This window comes from Lactuca sativa, chromosome 9 (genome assembly GCF_002870075.4).
Source record: "Lactuca sativa cultivar Salinas chromosome 9, Lsat_Salinas_v11, whole genome shotgun sequence".
Classification (NCBI taxonomy): Eukaryota; Viridiplantae; Streptophyta; class Magnoliopsida; order Asterales; family Asteraceae; genus Lactuca; species Lactuca sativa.
Genome location: NC_056631.2, coordinates 21,112,103 through 21,136,151, shown reverse-complemented (window position 1 = coordinate 21,136,151; position 24,049 = coordinate 21,112,103). Strand labels below are relative to the sequence as shown.

At 29.6% G+C, this 24,049-nt stretch overlaps 1 protein-coding gene and 1 long non-coding RNA gene across 16 annotated transcripts; both read left to right on the top strand.

Annotated features, from left to right (window-relative positions):
• The first annotated feature begins 3,359 nt into the window (after window positions 1–3,359).
• LOC128128873 (protein FAR1-RELATED SEQUENCE 5-like) lies at window positions 3,360–4,704 on the top strand. Its single transcript, XM_052767636.1, has 4 exons — window positions 3,360–3,907; window positions 3,976–4,171; window positions 4,370–4,630; window positions 4,693–4,704. The coding sequence occupies exons 1-4, from the start codon at window positions 3,360–3,362 to the stop codon at window positions 4,702–4,704; spliced, it is 1,017 nt and encodes a 338-aa protein (XP_052623596.1).
• A 14,239-nt stretch (window positions 4,705–18,943) lies between these two features.
• LOC111880074 (uncharacterized) lies at window positions 18,944–22,909 on the top strand. Of its 15 annotated transcripts, XR_006186704.2 has the most exons (11): window positions 18,944–19,132; window positions 19,206–19,424; window positions 19,510–19,640; window positions 19,851–19,919; window positions 20,021–20,084; window positions 20,170–20,212; window positions 20,384–20,477; window positions 21,004–21,236; window positions 21,328–21,525; window positions 21,611–21,771; window positions 22,314–22,909. It is a non-coding gene; the product is annotated as an uncharacterized LOC111880074 (long non-coding RNA). The 15 variants fall into 15 exon arrangements; XR_008226304.1 differs by lacking the exon at window positions 20,170–20,212 and having other exon boundaries at window positions 19,206–19,640; window positions 21,121–21,236; XR_006186718.2 differs by lacking the exon at window positions 20,170–20,212 and having other exon boundaries at window positions 19,206–19,640.
• The last annotated feature ends 1,140 nt before the right edge of the window (window positions 22,910–24,049 follow it).

Below are 24,049 nucleotides of genomic sequence, written 5' to 3'. Positions count from 1 at the left end.
CTATACTATCATTAGTCACCAGGAATATATAACTAAGACTTGGTGATATCAACCTAGGTCACATCAAAGGAAAAGCTAAGTATTGAAGCGAAGTGTTTCCTGACTTTTCAGTCATCCACTTTAACAAGTGAGTGAATAGTTACTTTCTGCTTACACCTGAATACAAGTATTCTAAATGTTTAAATGCTATGTGTAGTGTTTAGTTGTGTTTAATATATTTGTGTAATATGATATAACTATTACTTGATTGAACTTTATATAAATTATTATACTTAAAATATAATTAGGTTAGTAAAGGATTGAGTAAAATAGTAAATGAGAGGCTGAGATAAGGGATGTACGAAATAATGAGTTGTGACCCGATGTGTTGTAACCAAAGTATTATTGTACTGTTGTGCCTAGTCACCTAGAAAAACATTAGATAGTAAAATGTTGTGCGAATTAATGAGTTGTGACATGTCGTGCTATGACCAATGTACTATTATACTGTATTGTTGTGCCAAAAATCCTATTGTATTGTTGTGCCTAAATATTTAAAGAATAATAGATGACAACTGCTGCTGATAAATATCCTTTAGAAAAGATCTCTCGAGATCATTATTTAAATATTTGGAAGTGAGGATAACGGGAAAGGGTAACTGGATATTGGTTTGCTGAAAAATATATAATTAAAGATTATGATATTGTAGGTTGAATACCATATGTACTTACCAGGTTTCCCAACCCGACCCATTTAGTTTCTTTGTATCACATGTATCAATAAGAAGATATTTGATGTTTGTATCTGAAGATAGACTAAAGGGGATGTAGGACATTAGATATTTTAAGGCCAATAATGATTACATTTATGCTTATGTTTCTTATATCAGTTATGACATTCCAAGTTTTAAATAATCAATGATATACTTTTCTTCGGAAATAATTTTTACCGGACAAATTCCGCTATATAAAGAATACTCTATTTTTAAAATAAGCTTAAATAAATCTCAGGTACTTACAAAGGATATCACAACATCAACAATTCTTTTATTTATGCAAATAAGATCCAGTTGGATTTCAGAACTTACAACTGAAACCTCTCCTACAAAATTCACTCACACTCAAACAGAAACAAAAAAAGAAAGTAGTTTGAAACTTCATTATAGACTCTATGAACAAGATGAACAAAACTCAGACAAAACCCTAATCTGTGGCAGGAAGACGAGAGAAAACTAGAGAGTAATCTTTGAGATGAGACATATGATATGATGCTCCAAAACAAAACTACCAACAATATAAATCTCAGGTACAAACTCCGGATCAAGTTCGGTTTATCCGAACCAAACCCGACATCCACACCTGAAATAAGATCCGCATTTCATTGTAAGAGTTTACCAAACGAGTTGCGGCCCCTGTACTATTCAACAACTAACACGAATACTCTGCATAATAATATACTTACAAGATACGTTCCAGCAACTTACAAAACCAACCCAGGTTAAGAAAACTTCTCGATGTTAATCTTGCAATAAATAATCAATTTTTTAACACTTGATTTCGTAATTATTCTCGTTTGAACAGTTTTTCATATATATATATATATATATATATATATATATATATATATATATATATATATATATATATAGGTAGAGGTTCATTTGAGACCAATACTATTTTGTGAGACATGGGGACCACATATTAGCCTTTGATTAGATTTGATCTTGTGGCCATAAAAAAAAAGGATTAACATTAATTAATTTAGCTGATTAGTTAATTAGGGTTAGATTAGTCAATATGTTAAATTGTTAGCTTAATTTTCACGTCATCCAGAAATCATCTCACCTGTTCATCACCTGTTCATGTTGTTCAATTCAAATTGATCGTTATTCTATCTCCAATCTTATATTCTGTCATTCGATAATCGATTTTGATTTTTGAAATTGATCGAACGATGCGAAATCAGAGCTTTTAAATTCACGATTTTTGTGTTATTCGAGTTCATGTTCTTGATTCTTATTCATCTGCAATTCACGATAAGCTGAGTGATTTTGATCAATTTTAACTTTGTGATCATCGATTTCGGTAGAGGTTCAAGTTTTCAACGATTTCTTCTAATCCTCATCTTCAACAATTGTTTACGATCTTTCAAGCCGTGAATTGTACTCAACGTCATGAAATCGTCAATTGATCAAGGTTTGAGTTTTCATCGATTTCACTGTTAGTTGCATATAACGTATTCAATTTTTAACCTAGTTCATGAATTGAATCATCAACTATTATCGATTTCTCCAATTTTATATTTGTATGATTTGTGATTTCAGAAATCAAACATCATCTTTTGTTGAGACATCCAATTCAGCAATCAAAGATAATTTGTTGTTGAATTTGTTTGAGCTAGAAAACAATTTAATCTATAATATGTTGTTTGACAATGTATCACCTATTTCATTGTTTGTTTTTTAACTTTTCATTTAATCATTATGTTTTTCAGCAATATGTCATCTGTTTTCTTTTGATTAACATCTATTTGCTTTTCATTAACATCATCTTAGTGATAAGTTCATGAGACTGCATGTTATTCTTATAGAATATTTTACATACATTGATACATCAATAATGATAACAGTTATGGATGATTTGGATATGCATGACATCGAAAACAATCATCTTGATGAAGAAAATCATCAGTTCGGTTATACTGATTCAGAGTTTCTTCATAACGAGGAAAATCAATCAGAAACCAAAGGTAATCATTGTTTTCATTGTTATTTGCATATAACACATTCAATTTTTAATGTAGTAACAATTATGTATGATTTAGATATGAATGACATCGGAAATGATCATTACGATGAAGAAAATCATCAATTCAGATCTGGTGATTCAGAGATTCTGGATAATGATGGAAATCAATTGGAAATCCAAGGTAATTCTGTTACTGATATCGGTTATTCTTTATAGAATGATGTTGGTGATAAGTTCATGTTAATGCATATTATGCTTTATAGAATAATGCACATATAAGATTGTAGTTTTTTATGATTACATTTATATGAATGCAAATTATTATGATTATATGTTAACATGGTAGTATATTCTTTTTTATAGTTCAAAGTGACAATGTTGCAGCAGAATATGGATCTTGCAAAGAATTCATTGGAGCTGATGGTTCTTTATTTTGGATTCCAGTGGTTGAACCTGGTTGGATACCTACTTTGGGTTCAATTTTTAAAGATATAAAAGATGCTATTAAGTGGTATAAAGGATATGCATTAAGATCTGGTTTTGATATTAGAAAATCAACAGAGAGGAAAAAGAGTGGAATCACAACTTCGAAATATTTTATATGCAATAGAGGGGGATTGCCAAACACTTCTATGTTAGACACAATTAGTGATGATCATAATAAGCAATTGATAAATAGTAATTGTAAACGCACAAATTGCAAAGCTTTTGTTGCATTCAAAGCTATACCACATTCTTCAGAAGTTTACCTGTGGCGCTTTGAACAACAACACAACCACAAATTGATCAATCAAGATTGTATGCATCTTTCAAGAGCTAAACGTCAGTTGAGTGTTGTTGATCAAGCTTTTATACATAAGCTTTCGAGTGCAAAGGTGGGGGCAACTACAGCATATAGAATAATGTGTGTTATAAAAGGAGGATGTGAATTTGTTGATGGACTAGAGATAGATTGGAAAAATTTTACAAGGGATATAAATTGTCACATCGGGGGAACTGATGCAAATTTGTTGATTACAAAGCTTCAGAATCGTAAAGAGAATGTTACAAATTTTACATACGAATACAGATGTGACAAGAAGCAGTTAAATGCTCTCTTTTGGGCTGATGACACTTCAAAACAAAACTATGAGTTATTTGGGGACGTTGTTTCGTTTGATGCAACATATCGTACAAACATGTATTTATTATAGAAATATAAACATTTTTAGTTATATATTCTAATGATATTTTTTTGTGTTTTTTTAGGTATTGTATGGTATTTGTACCTTTTACTAGCATTGATAATCACAAAAGGTGCGTCACTTTTGGAGCTGGTTTGTTGTGTAGAGAAGATACAAATTCCTATATTTGGTTACTTCGGTCATTCTTGAAGTGTTTTGGAAAAGCACCAATCATGGTCGTGACCGATCAAGATCCAGCAATGAAAAAAGCTATTGAGATAGTATTTCCATACACAAAACATAGATTTTGTATGTGGCATATCACAAGTAAACTTCCATTGAAGGTACTAACATTATTGTTATATTCTTATCAGAATATTAAATGAAATATTTTTTGTAATTAGGATAATAGATTAAATGAAATGCCTTTTTATACTATATTATATTCTAACAGAATAATATATGAATTGTTTTTGAAGGTAAGCTGGGAAACAATGAATGAATCAGATTTTAAGGCGGACTTCAATAGTATAGTATGGGACTCCAAAATTGCTGTCAATGATTTTGAAATGAGATGGGATGCATTAATGGTAAAATATAAGTTGCAAGACAATAAATGGATGAAAGATATGTTTGATTTGAGAAGCAGTTGGATTCCAGCCTATTTTAAAGATGTACCGATGTCAGGTCTAATGAGAACAACTTCTCGGTCAGAAAGTGAGAATTCAGCATTCAATAGGGTATCGCATCATGGTTATACGTTAAACAATTTTATGAATGCTTTTGAGTCTGTTATGGAAAGGCAAAGGAATAATCAGATCAAATTTGATTTTGATACATCTACTATAATTCCAATCATCAAAACACCTCTTGAAGATATGGAGAAACATGCATCTATGGTATACACCAGGACTATTTTTCTCATGGTGCAGAGGGAGATTCTTCATTCACTTGTTTCTTGTTCACAGAAGAGTGTTAGATCAGGCGTTGTTTCTGACATATGCATTGTCAAACATAAAAGGACAAATATATCAAAGAAGAAGGTAGTAGTTGAGAAAAAAGAAAAAGTTGACATCGATTCTGAATGGAATTTTAACACAAGTGAAGGTGATTTTGAGGTAATGTTGACATTTTAGAATATACTTAATATTCTAATAATTCTGAAAAAATATTCTAATTTTTCTTTTTTGAATATGCTTATTATGTTAATACTTTTTTGAAACAGGTTGAATTCAACAGAGAAGATCTAACGGTGAAATGTTCATGCATGCTTTTTGAGCGGTTTGGAATTTTTTGTAGACACATCTTCTGTATTCTAAAGATTTATGACATACAAGAGATTCCGTCAAGATATATTCTTAAGAGATGGAGAAGAGATATTATCCTCACCACAGTTTTGAAAAGGACGTTTAGATATAGTGATTCGTCTGGAAATGTTGAGAAGGTTGCATACAAAGCTTTTTCCATGCTTGATCAATGCCTGTCTTCATTAAGTAATGATGACAAGAAGTTAGAAGAGTTCATGCAGAAGCTTGAAGTTTTTATGACTGATATTGGTGAACAAGGTTCAGACAAAGTACCGGTTACAAAAGAAGATCATATTGATAAACTTTACGGAGCTACTACGAATCCTGAAGTTGTTGATGTTGAAAATCCACCTATGGTGAAGAATAAAGGTTCTGGTACAGGAAAACGTTTAAAAAGTGCTTTGGAGAAGGCTACTATTCAAGGTAACAAGCAATCAAGATCATGCAAAACATGTGGGGTTAAAGGGCATAATTCAAGGAAATGTTTGACATTGTTGAATAAATCCAAGGTACAAAGTGCATAGTTGTGTCTAGAAATATATTTCGATTTTTTTCGTATTTCAATAAAGTTCAATAATACCATATAGATAAAAGTTTGACTTTTTTAGTTTGGATATTTTTCTGTTGTGTTGGTTTGTGATGATGTATGAGACATTTGGGTTGTGATGATGTGTTATACATTTGAGAACATATTGATTCTTCTAATATTTTCAATCTTTAATTTTTTGAAGTATATACGAATGATTGCAGTATAATGCTTTGTTATCAAAATATTATAATACAAGATTATGCATGTAAGAATGTTATATAGGTATATGCAACATCTAATATTATTCTAATAGAATACTGATGCCATTATACATTATTCTATTAGAATATTCTACCATGGTCATTAAGAAGTGATCATAATACCTACTATACATTAAGCATTAATCACCTAATAAACCATATCAAGTTTCTTACATAATACTAGGCATCATTTTTTTTGTCTAATTTGTTCAAAATAATACAGATATTAGAAAAGGAATTGTTGTTAAGTCACCATAACTACATTTATAAAATTCCAAACTTCTATCAAATTCTATTACCCATTTCCAATTCATCCATCCTTTGGATACCTTCCTCTAAAATCTTTTTTCTAGTCGCATGATCAAATTTTCCAAATTCGATTGCCTCTTTGATAACTCTTTCCTTGTGGTTGTTGATTTCATGTGTAGCAATCTTAACAGCATATAAGGCACGTAATTTTACAAATTGAACAGCTTGCACATCACTGCCTTTTTCCATTTCCACATTCCACTTTCCTTGCTTTTCTCCACAATATTTTTCCATATGTCTCATTAAAAGTGCTCCATTCTCTGTTGTCAACTCCTTTGTGTTCCAGTCAATTTTCATCATCTTCACTGTTGTTGATCGCAAACCTTCGATATTATTGATGATAAATGTAGTTTTCTCCAAATATCGTATAAAGTACAATTTCTGCAATGTATATTAACAAAATTACATTATTAAATATATTATATTGTAAATTTAATACAATTAATAAAAGTAAATGAAAACTTACTAATGATGTTGGTGTCATTCCATAAGTTTTTTCTAACGATTTTGTTTGTATGCTGTCTATAATATGAACTTGTGGATATGTTAGGTTGAAAACAACAGCATACATCTGATCACCGTTATGTATTGGGAAAACCACCAGCAATTCCAACAAATTCATCAAAAAGTTAACATAATTCCTATCTTTTAATAATGTAATATTTTAATTAATAAAATATTCTTACGAGTTTAAGATCATTGAAATCTACATTTGCCTTGACATTAGATAGAAACTTATCAACACGAGTCTCAAAAGTTAAAAAACGCTCGTCAAAAGATTTAGTTTCATCTAACAACTCAGAACTCTGTAAACATAGAAAAACAGAAAAATTAGAATATCTTGTTACAATTTACAACTAAAATATAGAAGTTCCAATTGTAAAAGAATTTACCATAATTTTGGTATTGAAGAACAGGCGGTATGGTTTACTTTTTGATTTTTGTTCCTCGTAATTTAGAATAGCAGCCCAAGAATCAATCACACGATGATGTATAACATGTTCAGGACTCATGCTCTCAAAATCCTGTCTATGCATAATCTCTCCCGTATTTGTTTCAAAAAGTACCTCCCTTAATTTTAAACATGAACAAAAAATATGTCATCAACATTAGAATAAATATACACATGTATTATACCAAGAGTTAGTGACTTACATTTTATTTTTCTCCTGTGCACATCTTATTAAAACCTGAATCAAAAGAACATTCTGCAAATCGATTCTATCAAATAAATTCACAGCTTTATCCATATATGGTGATTTGTAAGAACTTATATAATTCTCCTCTGTGTCACCATTTTGAGATTCAAGCCTTTCATCACCATTTTGAGATTCAACCCTTTCATGTGATCCCTTTTTTTTTGTTTTCATTGTTTTGATTATCTGCACTTGAAAAAAATAGGATCTGAAAATAACTTAATGAACTTCTCTTTCAATTCATTTGTTATATCGACATCTCGGAACTTTGATATACAATCAAAAACAATTCCATACATGTCCTCCTTTATTGATGAAACTTTATTGAACATCTTATCAAAGTTATCTTTATATTCCTGAAAAATAATAAAATAATATAATTATGAGCATGTAATATTTTATCATCTCAGAATATCTAGAATATTTACTATGAACCATAAGCATGTAATATAAGAATATCCAGATTTTTATAAAATCATACTTTAACCTAATATAAAAAGACATTAGAATATTTTTCTTATAATAAGTTACGATATAATTAAAATATATTCTAAAACATAATTTAATAATATATTATACTTAGAATATACCTCAATACGTGTGTCCTGATTTTCATTCTTCTCAAGTTCTAAGTTTGAACTTTGTTCAATTAGATTCCCAACCCCAAATCCACCAGCTTCAATCTCAAAAGATTGTCTTTCCTTCAACTTATCTGTTGTCCACATCGTAACTAATGGTGTTTTACGTTCTATTTTTTGGAGGTTGCATTCAATTTCATCACAGTAAATTAGCTGCATTATTTCAACATCATATTAGATACCCATTTTTAAGAAAAAAAAAATAAGTATATGAAAAAACATACCAATAGCAACAACATCGGGCCTTTATAATAACACTTGGGGTCGTCTGGATGCCATCTCCCTTTTGAATTTTTCACACAGTACAACAAATATGCACACCAATCGATTTTAGAAATGTCATCTACTTCAACAAGTGCTCTAACTGGAACTAAGTTGTTTGTCCCCATAGGAATGGATTCTGCAAACGTATTAATGAATAAAGCTATGAAACCCAGCTTGAAATTCATATCCACTTGTTTGGATTTTTGAATAATCTTCTTGTAATTTGTTGCATTTGCCTTTCCATCCTCAAGTTCCTTCATCCATCCATCAAACACTTGATGATCTTCACTAACCTTGTCCAAATCAAATAAGCTTTTTCCAGTTTTGGGTAAACCAAACACTTTATGAATTTTTTCCTTTGTGATCTTTATTCTTTTTCCTTTAATCAGAATACTGTTTGTGCCTTCATCGTAATGCTTAAGCACAAAATGGCAAAGTTTTAAGGGAATACTCTTAATGTTGATCTTCAAAAAGGCTTTAAATCCCATCCGTTTCACCCAATCTTTTTGTTCTGATGTCAAAGAACTTACAGCATCTGTCATCAATCCAGGTGTTGATCTAGTGTTTATTGAAGGCAACTCCTTCAATATATCTTTCACAGTCTTTTGATCTTTCACGGTTTTTTGTTTCTTTATTGCTGCACGATTGTCCCCACTATTCGTCTTCCGTTTTCCTTCTTTAATCTTTGTCACTACAAAGTAATATTCCAAACAGAATATTATACATATATACTTATTATATCAGAATATTCTATGAAATTTAATCCAAAAATACTATATCATCTAAGTAAAATGTAGATATTTATTCAAAATATATTATTTATAAAAATTTAAACTTGAATTGTAAAGTATAAAATCATAATGATGTAAAATGCTTATGCTAACTCTAATTGTAAATGCATAATCAATAATAACAAATATGAATTTTATCTATATATGACATTCTTGCTATTAGAATAACATTAATACACAAGATATTATAGTACAAATACAATAATTGATGATATACCTTTTTTTTCTTTGGCTTTTGGTGTTGTAGTGGCTGATTCATCAATAAGCTTCAATGATTTTCTTCTTTCAATTAGTCGTTCGGCTATTGAAGTTTTTTCATGAGTTTTATCCATATACAACCTTCTTGCTGTTTATTGTCATTTTCATAATCAAATTAGGAAATAATAATTGATTTATCATATCCAAATATCTAGAGTAACATTTAAAAATATTCTACTAGAATAAGATTAATAGAACATAGAAAAACATTAATAGAATATAGAATATTTTATTTGTAATACATAGAATAACATAAACAAATGAGATAAATATTTTATTAGAAAATATTGAATACACAATATATCATTTATTCTTTTATATTTTATTATAATACATAGAATAGTTTATTAAAGTATATAGAATAACAGAAACAAATTAGATTAACAATTAAAAATATTATATTAGAAAAAATTAATAGAATATAGAAAAACAATAATAGAATATAGAATATTTTATTATAATACATAGAATAACAGAAATAAATGAGGTAAATATTTTTATTAGAATAGAATAATTGATGATATACCTTTTTTTTCTTTGGCTTTTGATGATGTAGTTGTTAATTGATTGATCGACTTCGATGATTTTCTTTTTTGAACCAACTGTTTGCCTGTTGAAGTTTCAACCTCACTACATCTACCCAGTGTCATCATTTTTATTTTTGATTTTGTCATTCTTGTTATAATATTATCTGCATGAAAATAATTAATGTTAAATACAATTTAAATGTAATATGTAATAGAAAAACACTTACATTTATTTCAAAATTATATTCTAACTCATCATAATACATACACACAAAGAAAACAACATATAAAGATACACATAATAAATTTAAAGCAAATTGACCAATATGCCCCTACACTATTTCTTTATGAGATTAAAATTACTCGATTTTTCTATAAACACAGTTACATACATACACATTAAAAACAGAAGCAAATTGATGAATATGTCCCTGTACATAGTATTTTTTCCATCCACTTACCCTAGTGATGCTTGACTTAACCATGCATAAAGTTTATATAATGATTAAAGTTTTGTGTAAAAGAACAGTTAGAAGTTGAATCACATAGTAAGATGTCAAAAGTGGAATGATAACTCTCTATTTTATCAGAAAATGCAGAAAACACATATAATAACGTGATTGTTAATTACACAATTTTGTTTTTGTTTATTTGATGAGTTCTATACTAATTAAGATCAAGTTCTGAATTATTACAGGACATACACACAAAATCTCAAAAGTAATAAATAAATGTGTTTGGTTGAAATCAAAATTGAATGCCCCTGCAAATAGATGAAAGGCTAAAGCTTTATTTATCATTAATCCAAAGAATCCCACATCAGAATGTATTAAATGTAATATAAGTAGGGGCATATTTTTGTTATAAATACATACTCAAACAACACAAAAACGCCCATATTCACTAAGAAACAAGAGCCCGATGCCCTAATTCTCAAAGATATATCGCCGTTTTCAAACGAACTCAAGGATATAAAGATATACCTGGAATTTCTTGAGAAGTTTTGGTTAATTCTGAAGCACGCGTTGATGTAGCCATTTTCGTTGATAAGAAATACTCGATAAGAATGAAATTAAGTTTTAGGGTTTTATCGATGTTATCAAGTGAAAATCGGAGTCACAACATCGAAAATTGAAATTGATACAGGGAGAAATCGAAGATGACGAGTTCAAGAGCACAAGAAGTTAGGGTTTTGATGGAGTGTTTAAAATCGAAAATGATAAGAAGTTTTGGAAGACGGTTTTTGAGAACACAGATGAAGAAATTGAGTTTTTTCATTTTAATGTTCTTCCATCGTGCATAAGTATCAAATCTCAAAGTTATCACGTTTGTCCCTTTTTCGTCCCTGGAAAATAAGTCCTAGTATTTTTAGTCCCTTTTAATTTAAAAACTTTCAGTTTGGTTCAAATACGTCCTAGTATTTTTAGTCCCTTTTAATTTAAAAACTTACAGTTTGATTCAAATATTATTTTAATTGTAAAATAAAATTACTTAATTACAAATATTCTAAAATAAACATTTTCATTTATTCTAAAATTTTACTTATACTAATAGAGACAATGTATTTTTTTTATAAATTATACTAAAATTTTTATTATCGTAATTTTTTATTATTGTAACATGATACTAAATCTAATTTCATTTATTATTTTTATTAAAATATTGTAAAACAAAATTACATATTATATTAAAACGATTTATTATTAAGTATTTTAATGAAACCAGAATAATCAGGATAATTCACATAAAACAAATTAAAATAAGCTTAATACAATACTAACATTATGTGTTTTAATCATTTATCATTTTACCAAACAATTTTTTAATCAAATAAATATGCATCATCAAACAAAAAGTTTAAACGCAATATATCATTTACTATTAAGCAGTAAATATTTTATCAAGATACCAACTAACTGGTTTAAGCATATCATTTAGCAAAATATCAATGGTTTAAGTATATCCTCAAACATAAGCCTTTTAAAAAAAAAACAAAATAGAAAATAAAATGTATGTATGTAATAAGCCAATATAAAAATTCTTCAAACTTTCTTCATTTCCAAATTGTCTCTTGCTTCACTGCCTTCTTTCACCAACATACACCTAGTTTTCTTATCAAGTTTTGAAAATTCCAATGCTTCTGTAACATTCAATTTTCTCTGCTTGTTGATTTGATGGTTTGCTAGCTTAGAAACATAAAATGTACGCAACTTTGCAATTTTTTTAGATGTCCTAACACTTTCTTCTCCCAGTTCCACATCCCATTTTTCTTCTTTCTCACCCATGTATTTTTCCATATGCCTCATCAAAAATATACCATCATCATTTGTCTTAGTTTTTGTTTGCCATGCCATTTTCATTTTCTTTGGCTTCATAGATTTAAACAAAGAAACCTTATCCCGCCGATTGTTGTCCAAAAACTTTGAAAAGTACATTTGCTGCAATGCATATTAATAAAATACCATTATTTTTCTAAAATGATAACTATATTAAGTAAATAAATCTTATAAGAATATAAATATTATATTTTATATTCTAATCAGAATTTATTTACTAATACAGAGTGGTTTTTTAAAGTAAACAATTATGATTAAAATAAAGTTTTTAGATTTATGGAAGAAACATTTACCACAAGTTTAGGAATCTCTCCATAGACATCTTCTACTTTTTTGGTGTATCTTATGTTGTCAATGATTATATGTTCTGAATTTGTAAGGTTGAAAAGAATACAATAAAAATGACCACGGTTGTGTATTGGAAAAAACACCTGTAGTTCAAACATAAATACAAATGAATTTTTATAAATTTTAATATGAATATGTTATATTGTAATCAAAAATACATACCAGATTAATAGAATTGAAATCCACTTTTCTTTTGATGTCATATAAGTAATTGTTTACAGCCTCATCAAAAAGTCGGGATCTTTCAACAAAAGGTATTGAAGAATCCAATAATTTTTCTGTCTGTACATATAGAACAATAGAAATATTATAATACATTGTTTTAAATTATAATTAGAATATAGAAAATAAATTTTAAAAATTAAGTACCATAATTTGAGTGTTGAAGAAGACACGTGGTGGTGATTTTTTGTTTCTCAGGTTTTCTTCTTCAAAATTAAGAACAGCAGCCCAACAATCAATAACGAAAGGATGTATCTTATGATTTGGACGCATACCCTCAAAATGCACCCTATCCATTATGTCTCCAGACTCAGTTTCAAACAGCATTTCCCTTCAAAACAAAAATATTGAATTGTAGTTAAAATATTCTAATAGGAATATTACACAATTATGAATTTACTTACATTGGATCTTTGTCTGCAACGCATCTAAACATGATTTGCGCCATTATCTCTTGCTCAGTACTGACTTTTTCACTTAAGTCAATTACCCTATTCACAAAAGGTGATCTAAAAATATCTGGATTAGTCACCTTCCTTTTCCCTCTTGCATTCACATTCTGATCCTTTTTCCCTTTCTCATCTAAAATATGCTCTTCATTCCCTTCTAATTCTCCATCTTCATCACTACCCTCAGAATTATCACCAGTTTCTGCATTGTTTATTAGTTGGGTTATTTGAAGATCAAAGGAGGGAAATTCTGAATTTTCAAATGTTAGCTTTTTTGGAACAGTAGATCTGACAACTGGATTTTGAATTGTATTTGAATCTGGATTTCTGTTTGAGAATATTCTAAGCAAATCCTCATCCATTTTTTCTATGAATGAATCAGACCAAGGGGAAAAATCAATAGATATACCTTTTGGATTGTGTTTTGGTGTAACAATTGAGCTCTCACCTATGTTGTCTCCAACCACCTTCTCTACAATATTCCCCTCCCCAATATTCTCCCCACCAATAATTTCACCACCTTTAACAAGATTTTTGCTCTCAACATTGTCTTCTAAATTCTTTTTTTCAATAGTCTCATCTATATTATTCACCTCTGAAGCCAAATTTATTTTGTCATCAACATTTATGCCTTCAAATTCTATTTGTCTTTCTGGATTATGCGGATGTCTAATCGTTTTCTTGCCAATATTATTCTCAAAACCCAAATTTGTTCGGTCATCAACATTCATATATTGATCTTCTTCTTGTGTTTCTTCATTCTCTGGAAACTTCTGTTGTAATGGTTTAACAGCTAAAAATGCAACCAACTTTGTATTCATTCCTTCATCTTTATCATCATCAGAATCAGAAATGTTTGTTTTATTAAGCTCTTCATCTCTATCTGATTTGACTTCAGTTCTCTCCTTAATAGTTTCTGATTTCTCTCGACTAGAAAAAAGTGCAGTTGAAAATATGTCTCTAAACTTTCTTATCATCTCCTTCGTTTTATTGTCTTCAGGGAACTTCGATAGACAATGAAAAATAATATCTTCCATATCATTCTTTTCAGTTGAGACATTGTTGAAATTTTTTTCATACTTTTCTTCATATTCCTGGGAAAAAAAGACATTAGAATAGTTTTCTTATATTAAGTTAGGATATAATTAAAATATATTCTAAAACATAATTTAATAATATATTCTATTTAAAATATACCTCAATACGCATGTCCTGATTCTCATTCACCTGATTTTCATTCTTCTCAAGTTCTAAATCTGAACTTTCTTCAATTAGATTCCCAACCCCAAATCCACCAGCTTCAATCTCAAAAGATTGTCTTTCCTTCAACTTATCTGCTGTCCACATCGTAACTAATGGTGTTTTACGTTCTATTTTTTGGAGCTTGCATTCAATTTCATCACGGTAAATTAGCTGCATTATTTCAACATCATATTAGATATCCATTTTTAAGAAAAAAAAATAAGTATATGAAAAAACATACCAATAGCATCAACATCGGGCCTATATAATAACACTTGGGGTTGTCTGGATGCCATCTTCCTTTTGAATTTTTCACACAGTACAACAAATATGCACACCAATCGATTTTAGAAATGTCATCTACTTCAACAAGTGCTCTAACTGGAACTAAGTTGTTTGTCCCCATAGGAATGGATTCTGCAAACGTATTAATGAATAAAGCTATGAAACCCAGCTTGAAATTCATATCCACTTGTTCGGATTTTTGAATAATCTTCTTGTAGTTTGTTGCATTTGCCTTTCCACCTTCAAGTTCCTTCATCCATCCATTAAACACTTGATGATCTTCACTAACCTTGTGCAAATCAAATAAGCTTTTTCCACTTTTGGGTAAACCAAACACTTTATGAATTTTTTCCTTTGTGATCTTTATTCTTTTTCCTTTAATCAGAATACTGTTTGTGCCTTCATCATAATGCTTAAGCACAAAATGGCAAAGTTTCAAGGGAATACTCTTAATGTTGATCTTCAAAAAGGCTTTAAATCCCATCCGTTTCACCCAATCTTTTTGTTCTGATGTCAAAGAACTTACAACATCTGTCATCAATCCAGGTGTTGATCTAGTGTTTATTGAAGGCAACTCCTTCAATATATCTTTCACAGTCTTTTGCTCTTTCACGGTTTTTTGTTTCTTTACTGCTGCACGATTGTCCCTATTATTCTTCTTCCTTTTTGCTTCTTTAATCTTTGTCACTCCTTCAACATATTTTCTATCACCGGTTCTCTTTTTTACATAGATTTCTTCATCAGATTCATCATCTAATTCATTACATCAGTCATAGATGTTAGTAACCCCACAAAAATCCAAAAATCATATTTCATTTAATTACAAAGTAATATTCCAAACAGAATATTATACATATAGACTTATTATATCAGAATATTCTACGGAATTTAATCCAAAAATACTATATCATCCAAGTAAAATGTAGATATTTATTCAAATTATATTATTTATAAAAAATTAAACTCAAATGTTTGCAAAATCGTATATCAGCTAAGTAAAACAACAAAAAAATCAAGTATAACATGATTTATGATATAATAATATATAGAATGTGTAATATCATAGAAACATACTTTCACATCAATAAACAATAGAAAAATACTTTCACATCAAAATATAATATACTTTTATTGTATGTCAACATATATATTATGATCCATAAGTAATTCAATTATGATCCATAAGTAATTCATGTCATAAGTAATTCATGTCAAACATAGTTTATGAAAAATATTCTTCGAAACACTCTAATATTTATATTGTTACATAATATTGGAATTGTAAAGTATAAAATCATATTTCATGAAAAAAAAAAGTTTAGATTATTTTACCCGTTGAATGTGTGTATGATTCTGTCTCTGATTCTGTTGAAGAATCAGAAACATGTTTTTTCTTTTTGTGCTTCACATCATTATGGATTAATTTCTTGTGGCGCTTGAAATGTTTTTTGACTTTTCTTTTTTTCTTTTTATTTACTTTATCTGCATCAATAATTATTCTATTAGAAAAATATAATATACTTTTATTGTATGTCAACATATATATTATAAAAGACAACATATTTTACCATATTCATCACTATCTGTTGTGGATGTCTCTGACTCTGATGTCTCTGACTGTAAAGATGAAGAATCTGAAACATAGTGTCTTTTTTTCTTTTCAAGTATTTTTTTTTCTTTTTTGTATTTTTAGCTGTATGAAGAAATTTAAAAATTGAAATAAATTAGAATATTTATTTTAATCAACTTGAATGTTCATAATAATCAACCAAAAAAAATAAATCCAAAAAATTTATTTTGTGATTGAAAATTAGAATAAGTGTTTTAAAGAATGATTGTTGATACCTTTTTTAATTCTTTTTCTATGATGTGAGGATGAATCAGAAGAAGAATCGGAGTCGCTTTCAGAAGTAACAACGTTTTTTTTTTTTTTTTTTTGTTTTTTTTCTTTGATTTTCCTTCATCTGCCTTCTTTTTCTTTTGATTTACAATTTGCAAATCTTTTATCATGAAATTTAAGAATTAAAATCAATTAGAATATATGATAAAACAAAGTTAGAAAAATAAATCCAAACATTTGTTTTTTTTTTTTTTTTTTTTATGAATTATTTGAAAGAAAGTGTGTTCATACCTTTTTTAACCCTATCTTGACTCGCTGAATCTGTATGAAGAAAATTATCAAATAAAAACAATTAGAATATTTATTAAAAGCATTTAGAGGTTAATAAAAGCAATTATAATATTTAATCTAAAAGTAATCACAATTTATACCTATATCAATATAGATTTCTTTCCCTGTTTTTCTTACAGTTGCATTTGTTTGCACTTTTTTAGCTGCATCAATAACATCAAATTCCATTAGAATTTACAAATCTTTTGTCATGAAATTTAACAATTAAAATCAATTAGAATACATGATAAAACAAAATTAGAATATTCAGAATAACTAACTTAGAAAAATAAATCAATTAGAATATATTAGTTTATGATATATAATATGGTCACAGTTTTATAAATACATAACAACAAATTTATATTTATCAATCAACATAAGGTTTGTCTTCTTTTTCTTTTGATTTACAATTAAAATCAATTAGAAAAATAAATCCAAACATTTGTTTTTTTTATGAATTATTTGAAAGAAAGGGTGTTCATACCTTTTTTAATCCTATCTTGACTTGTTGAATCTGTATGAAGAAAATTATCAAATAAAAACAATTAGAATATTTATTAAAAGCATTTAGAGGTTAATAAAAGCAATTATAATATATAATCTAAAAGTAATCACAATTTATACCTATATCAATATAGATTTCTTTCCCTGTTTTTCTTACAGTTGCATTTGTTTGCACTTTTTTAGCTGCATCAATAACATCAAATTCCATTAGAATTCATATTATTTTATGATATATAATCTGTCACAGTTCTATAAATACATAACAACAAATTTCTATTTATCAATCAACATAAAATTCACTAGAATAAAAAGATTTTTTTTGGCTAAACAATATACTACAATCATAATAAGAGATTTGTGTTACCAAAATCTATAGTATTAGACAATTTATGGATCTAAATCTAATTAAATGATGAACAATTAGTTAGAATAACATAACATCTTTAATGATTTTGATTAAGAATATTTAGATCAAATGAAATGGGGGAATAATTAGAACACTCTGTAGAGTTAACATTTAGATACATAGACTCTATATAAATCACAAACCGAGATTTAGGTTTAGATTGTATGCTTTATAATGCTATATTCATTTACATACTGACTTCGAAATATAAATAGTTAGTGAACTATCTCGATTATTACACATTTATTGAATACACAACACGATTTAAAGTGAAAAAACTTTATATAATAAGAACAGATAGGTTTATTGTGTAAGAACAAGAGGTTTGTAGTATTATACTTACTTGGAACAGCTGTTGATACAAAATCAGAATCAGAATCTGTAAAATGAGCCATTTGATTCGATATCAAATTCAAAATCGAAATGTTTTTAATGTTCTAGTTGATTATCGAGTGGATTTCGTGTAATAATCGGAAGATGAATTTCAGGTATAATCAGAATTAGAGTCTGAAACAATGATCGAGATTTGGAAGCAGAACGTTGATCGAGATTTTGGAAGCAGAACGATGATCGCGATTTGGATCAAATGGGTTTTAGGGTTCGTACCGGGTGTTTGTTTTTGTGTGTTGAAAGAAAAAGAATGCAAAATTCCATTAATGCCCCTCCGTGTCTTGATCTAATCCCAAAGTTCCATTAATTTACAAAATTGCCACCGCCTATTTTATGGTTTAATCTGAATTAATATTAGCCTTTGATTATTTAGAATGAGTGGTCAAGATTTGGTCTTCCCGTCTCACAAAATCAAGTGGTCTCACATGAACCTAACCCTATATATATATATATATATATATATATATATATATATATATATATATATATATATATATATATATATATATATATATATATTAAAATTCTCTCGTGTTAACTACAGTAAAATAACTGTCTTTTTGGCAGAAATAGTCCTTCTTTTATGGGGGCATGGTTTCTTTTGCCATTTGTTCAGTTTATGCCATTTGAACGATTTTTGATGCTACTGTGTTTTTCGCCTGTTCTCTTCACCGCTTTTCCACCCAATCACTTTTCGATTGCTGGCATTTTTTTTAATCTTTATTTCGACGAATTTGCTTTTCTTGCTCTGTTTCGATCTATCGTTACGTTCCTTTTCTTCCTTCTCCGTTTCCTCTTCTAATTGCAGGTGAGAATTTTCCACTATCTTTTCATGAGCCCTAGATGCATGTTGATGTTTCTACTCTAAATTGATGGTGCAGGTTCATGATTGGCGTGGTTGTCGGGTTCGGTGGTGTCACCGCCATTAGCTCCAGCATCCTCTACCTTCTGCTTCTTCATTTTATCCCTTCTTAATCGCCGGTGTGAGGTCTGATTTTTGCCTCTTCGATTTTACCCCAACCGATTCATCGATCTTCAACATCAGACGAACCCATCCCTACCTCCAATTGCTTCGCTTTTCTGTACCGACATCGACTTAGGTGCAGAGGAAGACCGACAAACGGAGTCGTTTGACGATGCGATGTATCACTCCGCCATCGCTTACGTGTGTTTCTTGTGCGACAGGTAGGTGAGCAAGGCGGAGAGTTGGGTGGCTCCTTGACTTAGACGACAACTGAAACACTCAGACACACATATATGTATTGCTTCAAAATCCACCAGTGTCGCTTCGCAACCCACGACCATCATCACATCAGGTTTAATTTTGGATTGATTAAAGTCCAAAATCCCTACTTCCGAACTTCTGCTTCAAATCTTACAGTCTAATAATCCATGTTTCGTTCCATTTTACTATTAGGGCTAATAAATTTCTCCATGTGATTACTCTTTCACTTTCTGAATTAATTTGGTCCTAAATTTCTAATCGATGGGTCTGAAATCAGTTTATGTTTCTTTTGCGTTCATAGATCGATTTTAGGTTCCAGACGTCTCCCTTATCAATCCAAACTTCACAAATTGAACGTTTCGGGATTCAGGTAGAGTTGAGCACTCAAATTTTATGATTCCATGCTTTGTCGATTTCAATTTTTGGGTTAATCACTTAATTGGTTATTGACCTGCCCTCTTTACTGTGTAGTACGATGCTGGATACAGACCCGATGAGGATGAAAGGAAAGTAAACAACGACTCCTACTGATTACGTGAGTTTCTTACCAATTTTAATTAGGTATATTAGATTAGATTATTTCCCCAAGTTTGTTTGTTCATAGGCGAGCTCTCTAACAGGCGCTAAATCAATAATACGTGAAGTTGCATATGTTCCATGAAGGTGATTCAAATATCTAATAAATTTTATATCTACTTCCTGAGTTTTGCCTCTATATACATTGTTGTGCTATTGTTTCTTATACATTAAGCAAATTTATCCATTTTAGATTTTCTTCTCAATTTTGAACTAAGTTAGGTTTTGGGTTGAACTGAATGGCCTTTGGTTGTGCAGATGACTGATGATGCCAAATTGAATCCCATAAATCTCACCAACGACATCGTCCCACGTGTCATGCCATATCTTTATAACTCTGCTAAGACGTATGGTATGTAATGTATACACACGAGCAGTGATAGTAGATCTTATTTTGTTGAGTTTTTCAAAGAAAATTTTTTACAAACGTTTTTAACAAAAAATTATTTTTTTTTTGTCAAAAATTCCATTCATGTTTATAGAAGTTTTAAAAATGTTCAGATTTTATAATTAGTTTGCAGAATAGTAAATCTTGACCAATGAAATCCATTAGCATGTCTTTCCAAATTTTATATGCTGATCATATCTATGTGTCACATACATGATGTTATCTCAAAGACCAAAGTACAATCAGCATAACTATAGATTTTATGTGGTACCTTTGCATTTAAATTTTCCATATGAGTTTAGAATACACATATTATATGCAAAGTGAAAAGCATCATATAGGCATAGTTAAAAAGGCTGTTCGTTTGACCTGAAACTCAAACAGTAAGATCCCGAATATAAAGGCTACGATCTATATTAGTTTTGTTCAAGAATGCGTAATCTGATCTTTCAAACAATGTATATTAAGTCCTTTGGATATTTGTATTCAGGTAAAGGTAAAGGAAAGAATTTATATACATGGATGGGCCCATGACCTTTTGTGCACGTAACAGAACCTGCACTAATACGACTGATTTTGGCAAATTATTCTCAATTTCAAAAACTAGATGTAGGAAATTCGTTGACAGAGTTGCTACTAAGTGGGCTAGCAGATGTTGAAGCTGATCAATGGGCAAAACATAGAAAGATTATGAATCATGCATTCCATGTGGAAAAGCTTAAGGTTCATCTTCTTTATGGATTACCAGAGCAAAAGTGTCAATATGTAACTAAAATTAATAAACCACTGATTCCATTAATGCTCCTTTTTGTAGCATATGGTACCGGCCTTTTACATTAGTTGCAGTAATATGATCAACAAATGGGAAGTATTAACAAAAGAAAGATCATGTGCAGTGGATGTACAACATTTGGTAGTAGCTATGAAGAAGGAAGAAAGATATTTGAACTTCAAAAAGAACAAACATAGTTAGTTATGAAGGGTTTACAATCGTTGTATATTCCAGGATCCCGTAAGTGCACTAATTTCCATTAATAATTTTGGTTTTTAGCATCTTAATCATTCCAAAAAAAATCATGCAAAACTGTTTGCTTAAGGAAGAGGAGGAGCGAAAACGCCATTTTTGTTTCCGTGATGATGATTCCGTGGGGTGTCAGCCAGGATCACATGTGGCAATATTGCGTCCCTCGAGGTTAACTGCATCTATTTATCCCAGGGCATGGAATGTTTCATTCACGCGCCAAAGAGGGAGCCTCTGGTAAGTTAATGTGACTTTATACTATATTTAATTTTAATTTTTTGTTGGAGAATACCAACATGCTTTACTATTGCTACCAAATGAGCAATATATTTTACTTTTTATCAATAACATAAATGTTTTCACATACATGAATAAAGTCTTTCTTTTTCAAATTTTCCAAAGTTGAGGGGATGACCATTTTACCCTTATGTCTATGAATTTAACGCTCCATCATTACAACAATTTGCAATGAGACTATGAGTCAATCTCTCATCAGTTGTACATTTGAGAGATATTGAAATATTTTTCAGCAAATATATTCAGATAAAAGAAATAAGATTGATTTTTATTTGTAGAGTTCTTATATAAGGAATTAATAATTGTATTTAAGTAATTTTACTCTAAAACTTTGTAGTTTTAAATTTGGTTATTTAAAATTGGTTAAATGATAGCTTAAAATTTTTTAATTTCAGTTGAGAAAGTAGTTTTTAGGACCATATTGGCCATGCACATTTTTATTACATTAATAAACTTCAATTCTTCATAAAATCCAACTACAGTTTTAGGGTCCTGTGGCTATACGGATGGCTAAAAGAGTGATTAGCCATGGTTCAGAAATGGAGACCAGGTCTGATTTGGAATTGGAAGACGAATGCTATGAAGAGATATTGGTCACAGGTGATAGGTTAGAAGGGTTGAATGCATTTTCTGAGAAGCGAAAACCATTGTACAAAGGCGGATGAAATTAACGTATTTTGGTTTATTGATATTGGCAACGTACTTTAGTTTTTTTTTTCTTTGATAAGGTGTATAAGATTTTTGACAGGTACTATGGGCAGATGGTTGTCTTACTTTAACATGGAGTTGTAGGGAGAGAACTTGGTCATTTCAATAACTAGGAGGGGAAGTGATGATGGCAGGAAAGGATATAGGGGTAAATTAGTCATTTGAGGATAGGAAGGGTTTTTTGTAACTAGGATGGGAGGTGATGATGGCAGGGAGGAAATAGAGGTAAATTGGTCGTTTCAGGATCACCGATTGTATTATTGCTTTTGTAACTTAGGATTAGACTTTTAATTCTTATACAATTGATTAAAATTCAATTTTTTTTAACTATCTTTGTCACCCATAATAGCAACATACTTACATTTCGATACCAATATCAGCAATGGTCATCAAATCACCAACAATATACTAAGCATCCTGTCGGTTTTTTTGACTTTAGTGGCGAATCCAACCCCCGCGAAACGGAGTTTCCTATCTAGTTAATAATTATGTTTACCAACACAAGAGACATAAATAAAAATAAAAATATTATTATGCAACCAAATATCCAAAAAAATCTATAGGTTAAAGACAAAGTATATCTATTTATAATTATTAAATAATATAAAGGGAAACATGTATTAATTAATACTTTTAACTTAAAATTAAAGTAATTTTTTTTAAATAAATGTTAAATTTAAAAATTTATATTAGGTATTATTTAATTAATATTTTTATGATTACTTTTTATCAAGAATAATTAGTTTTGATTAGGATGGTATTAGAGTCCGCCTCATTCAAAATGGTATCCAACTTATAATTACCGTGGAGAGAGAGAGAGAGAGAGAGAGAGAGAGAGAGAGCAACACTACCCGTACATAAGGACCGGCAGTGGCGAACGTAGACTGTTTTAGTAGGGGTGTTCCTCGTACTTCAAGCGGGTGCACCTAATAGAAAAAATATTATAAAAAATAAAAAATTACACTGCGTGCCGGAAATTGAGCAGTGGCCCGGGACCCCAAATGCCCCACTAAGGTCCGCCACTGTGGACCGGTGTTTGTCATAGCCACCATGACATACAATGTTGCATATACCACGACGACTCTCATCGGTCTTAAAGATGTATTTTTATTAAAATAAGATGTGAGTCCCTTAAAGATGTCTTTTAGTAAAACTAGAAGGTTATCCGTACTTTGTGGCGTTTAGAATATATATATTTTTTATGTTTATGTGTTTTTTTTTTTTTTTTTTTTTTTTTAATGAGAATATTGAAGACGGGCTACCAAAAGTGCCAACTCCACAAAGTAATATGACAAAAACTTGAGGGGTCATATTTGGTAAATTCAAGGGACCAAAAATAGCAAACTTTTGAACAAAGGCTAGTCACATTTATATATAAATGTTAAGGGAATAAAAATGACAAACTCTTGAAAGTGGCTAAATTATGAATCATCTTAAAGTTACTAAGTGACATGTCTTTTAATATATATATATATATATATATATATATATATACCATAATAAATGAAAA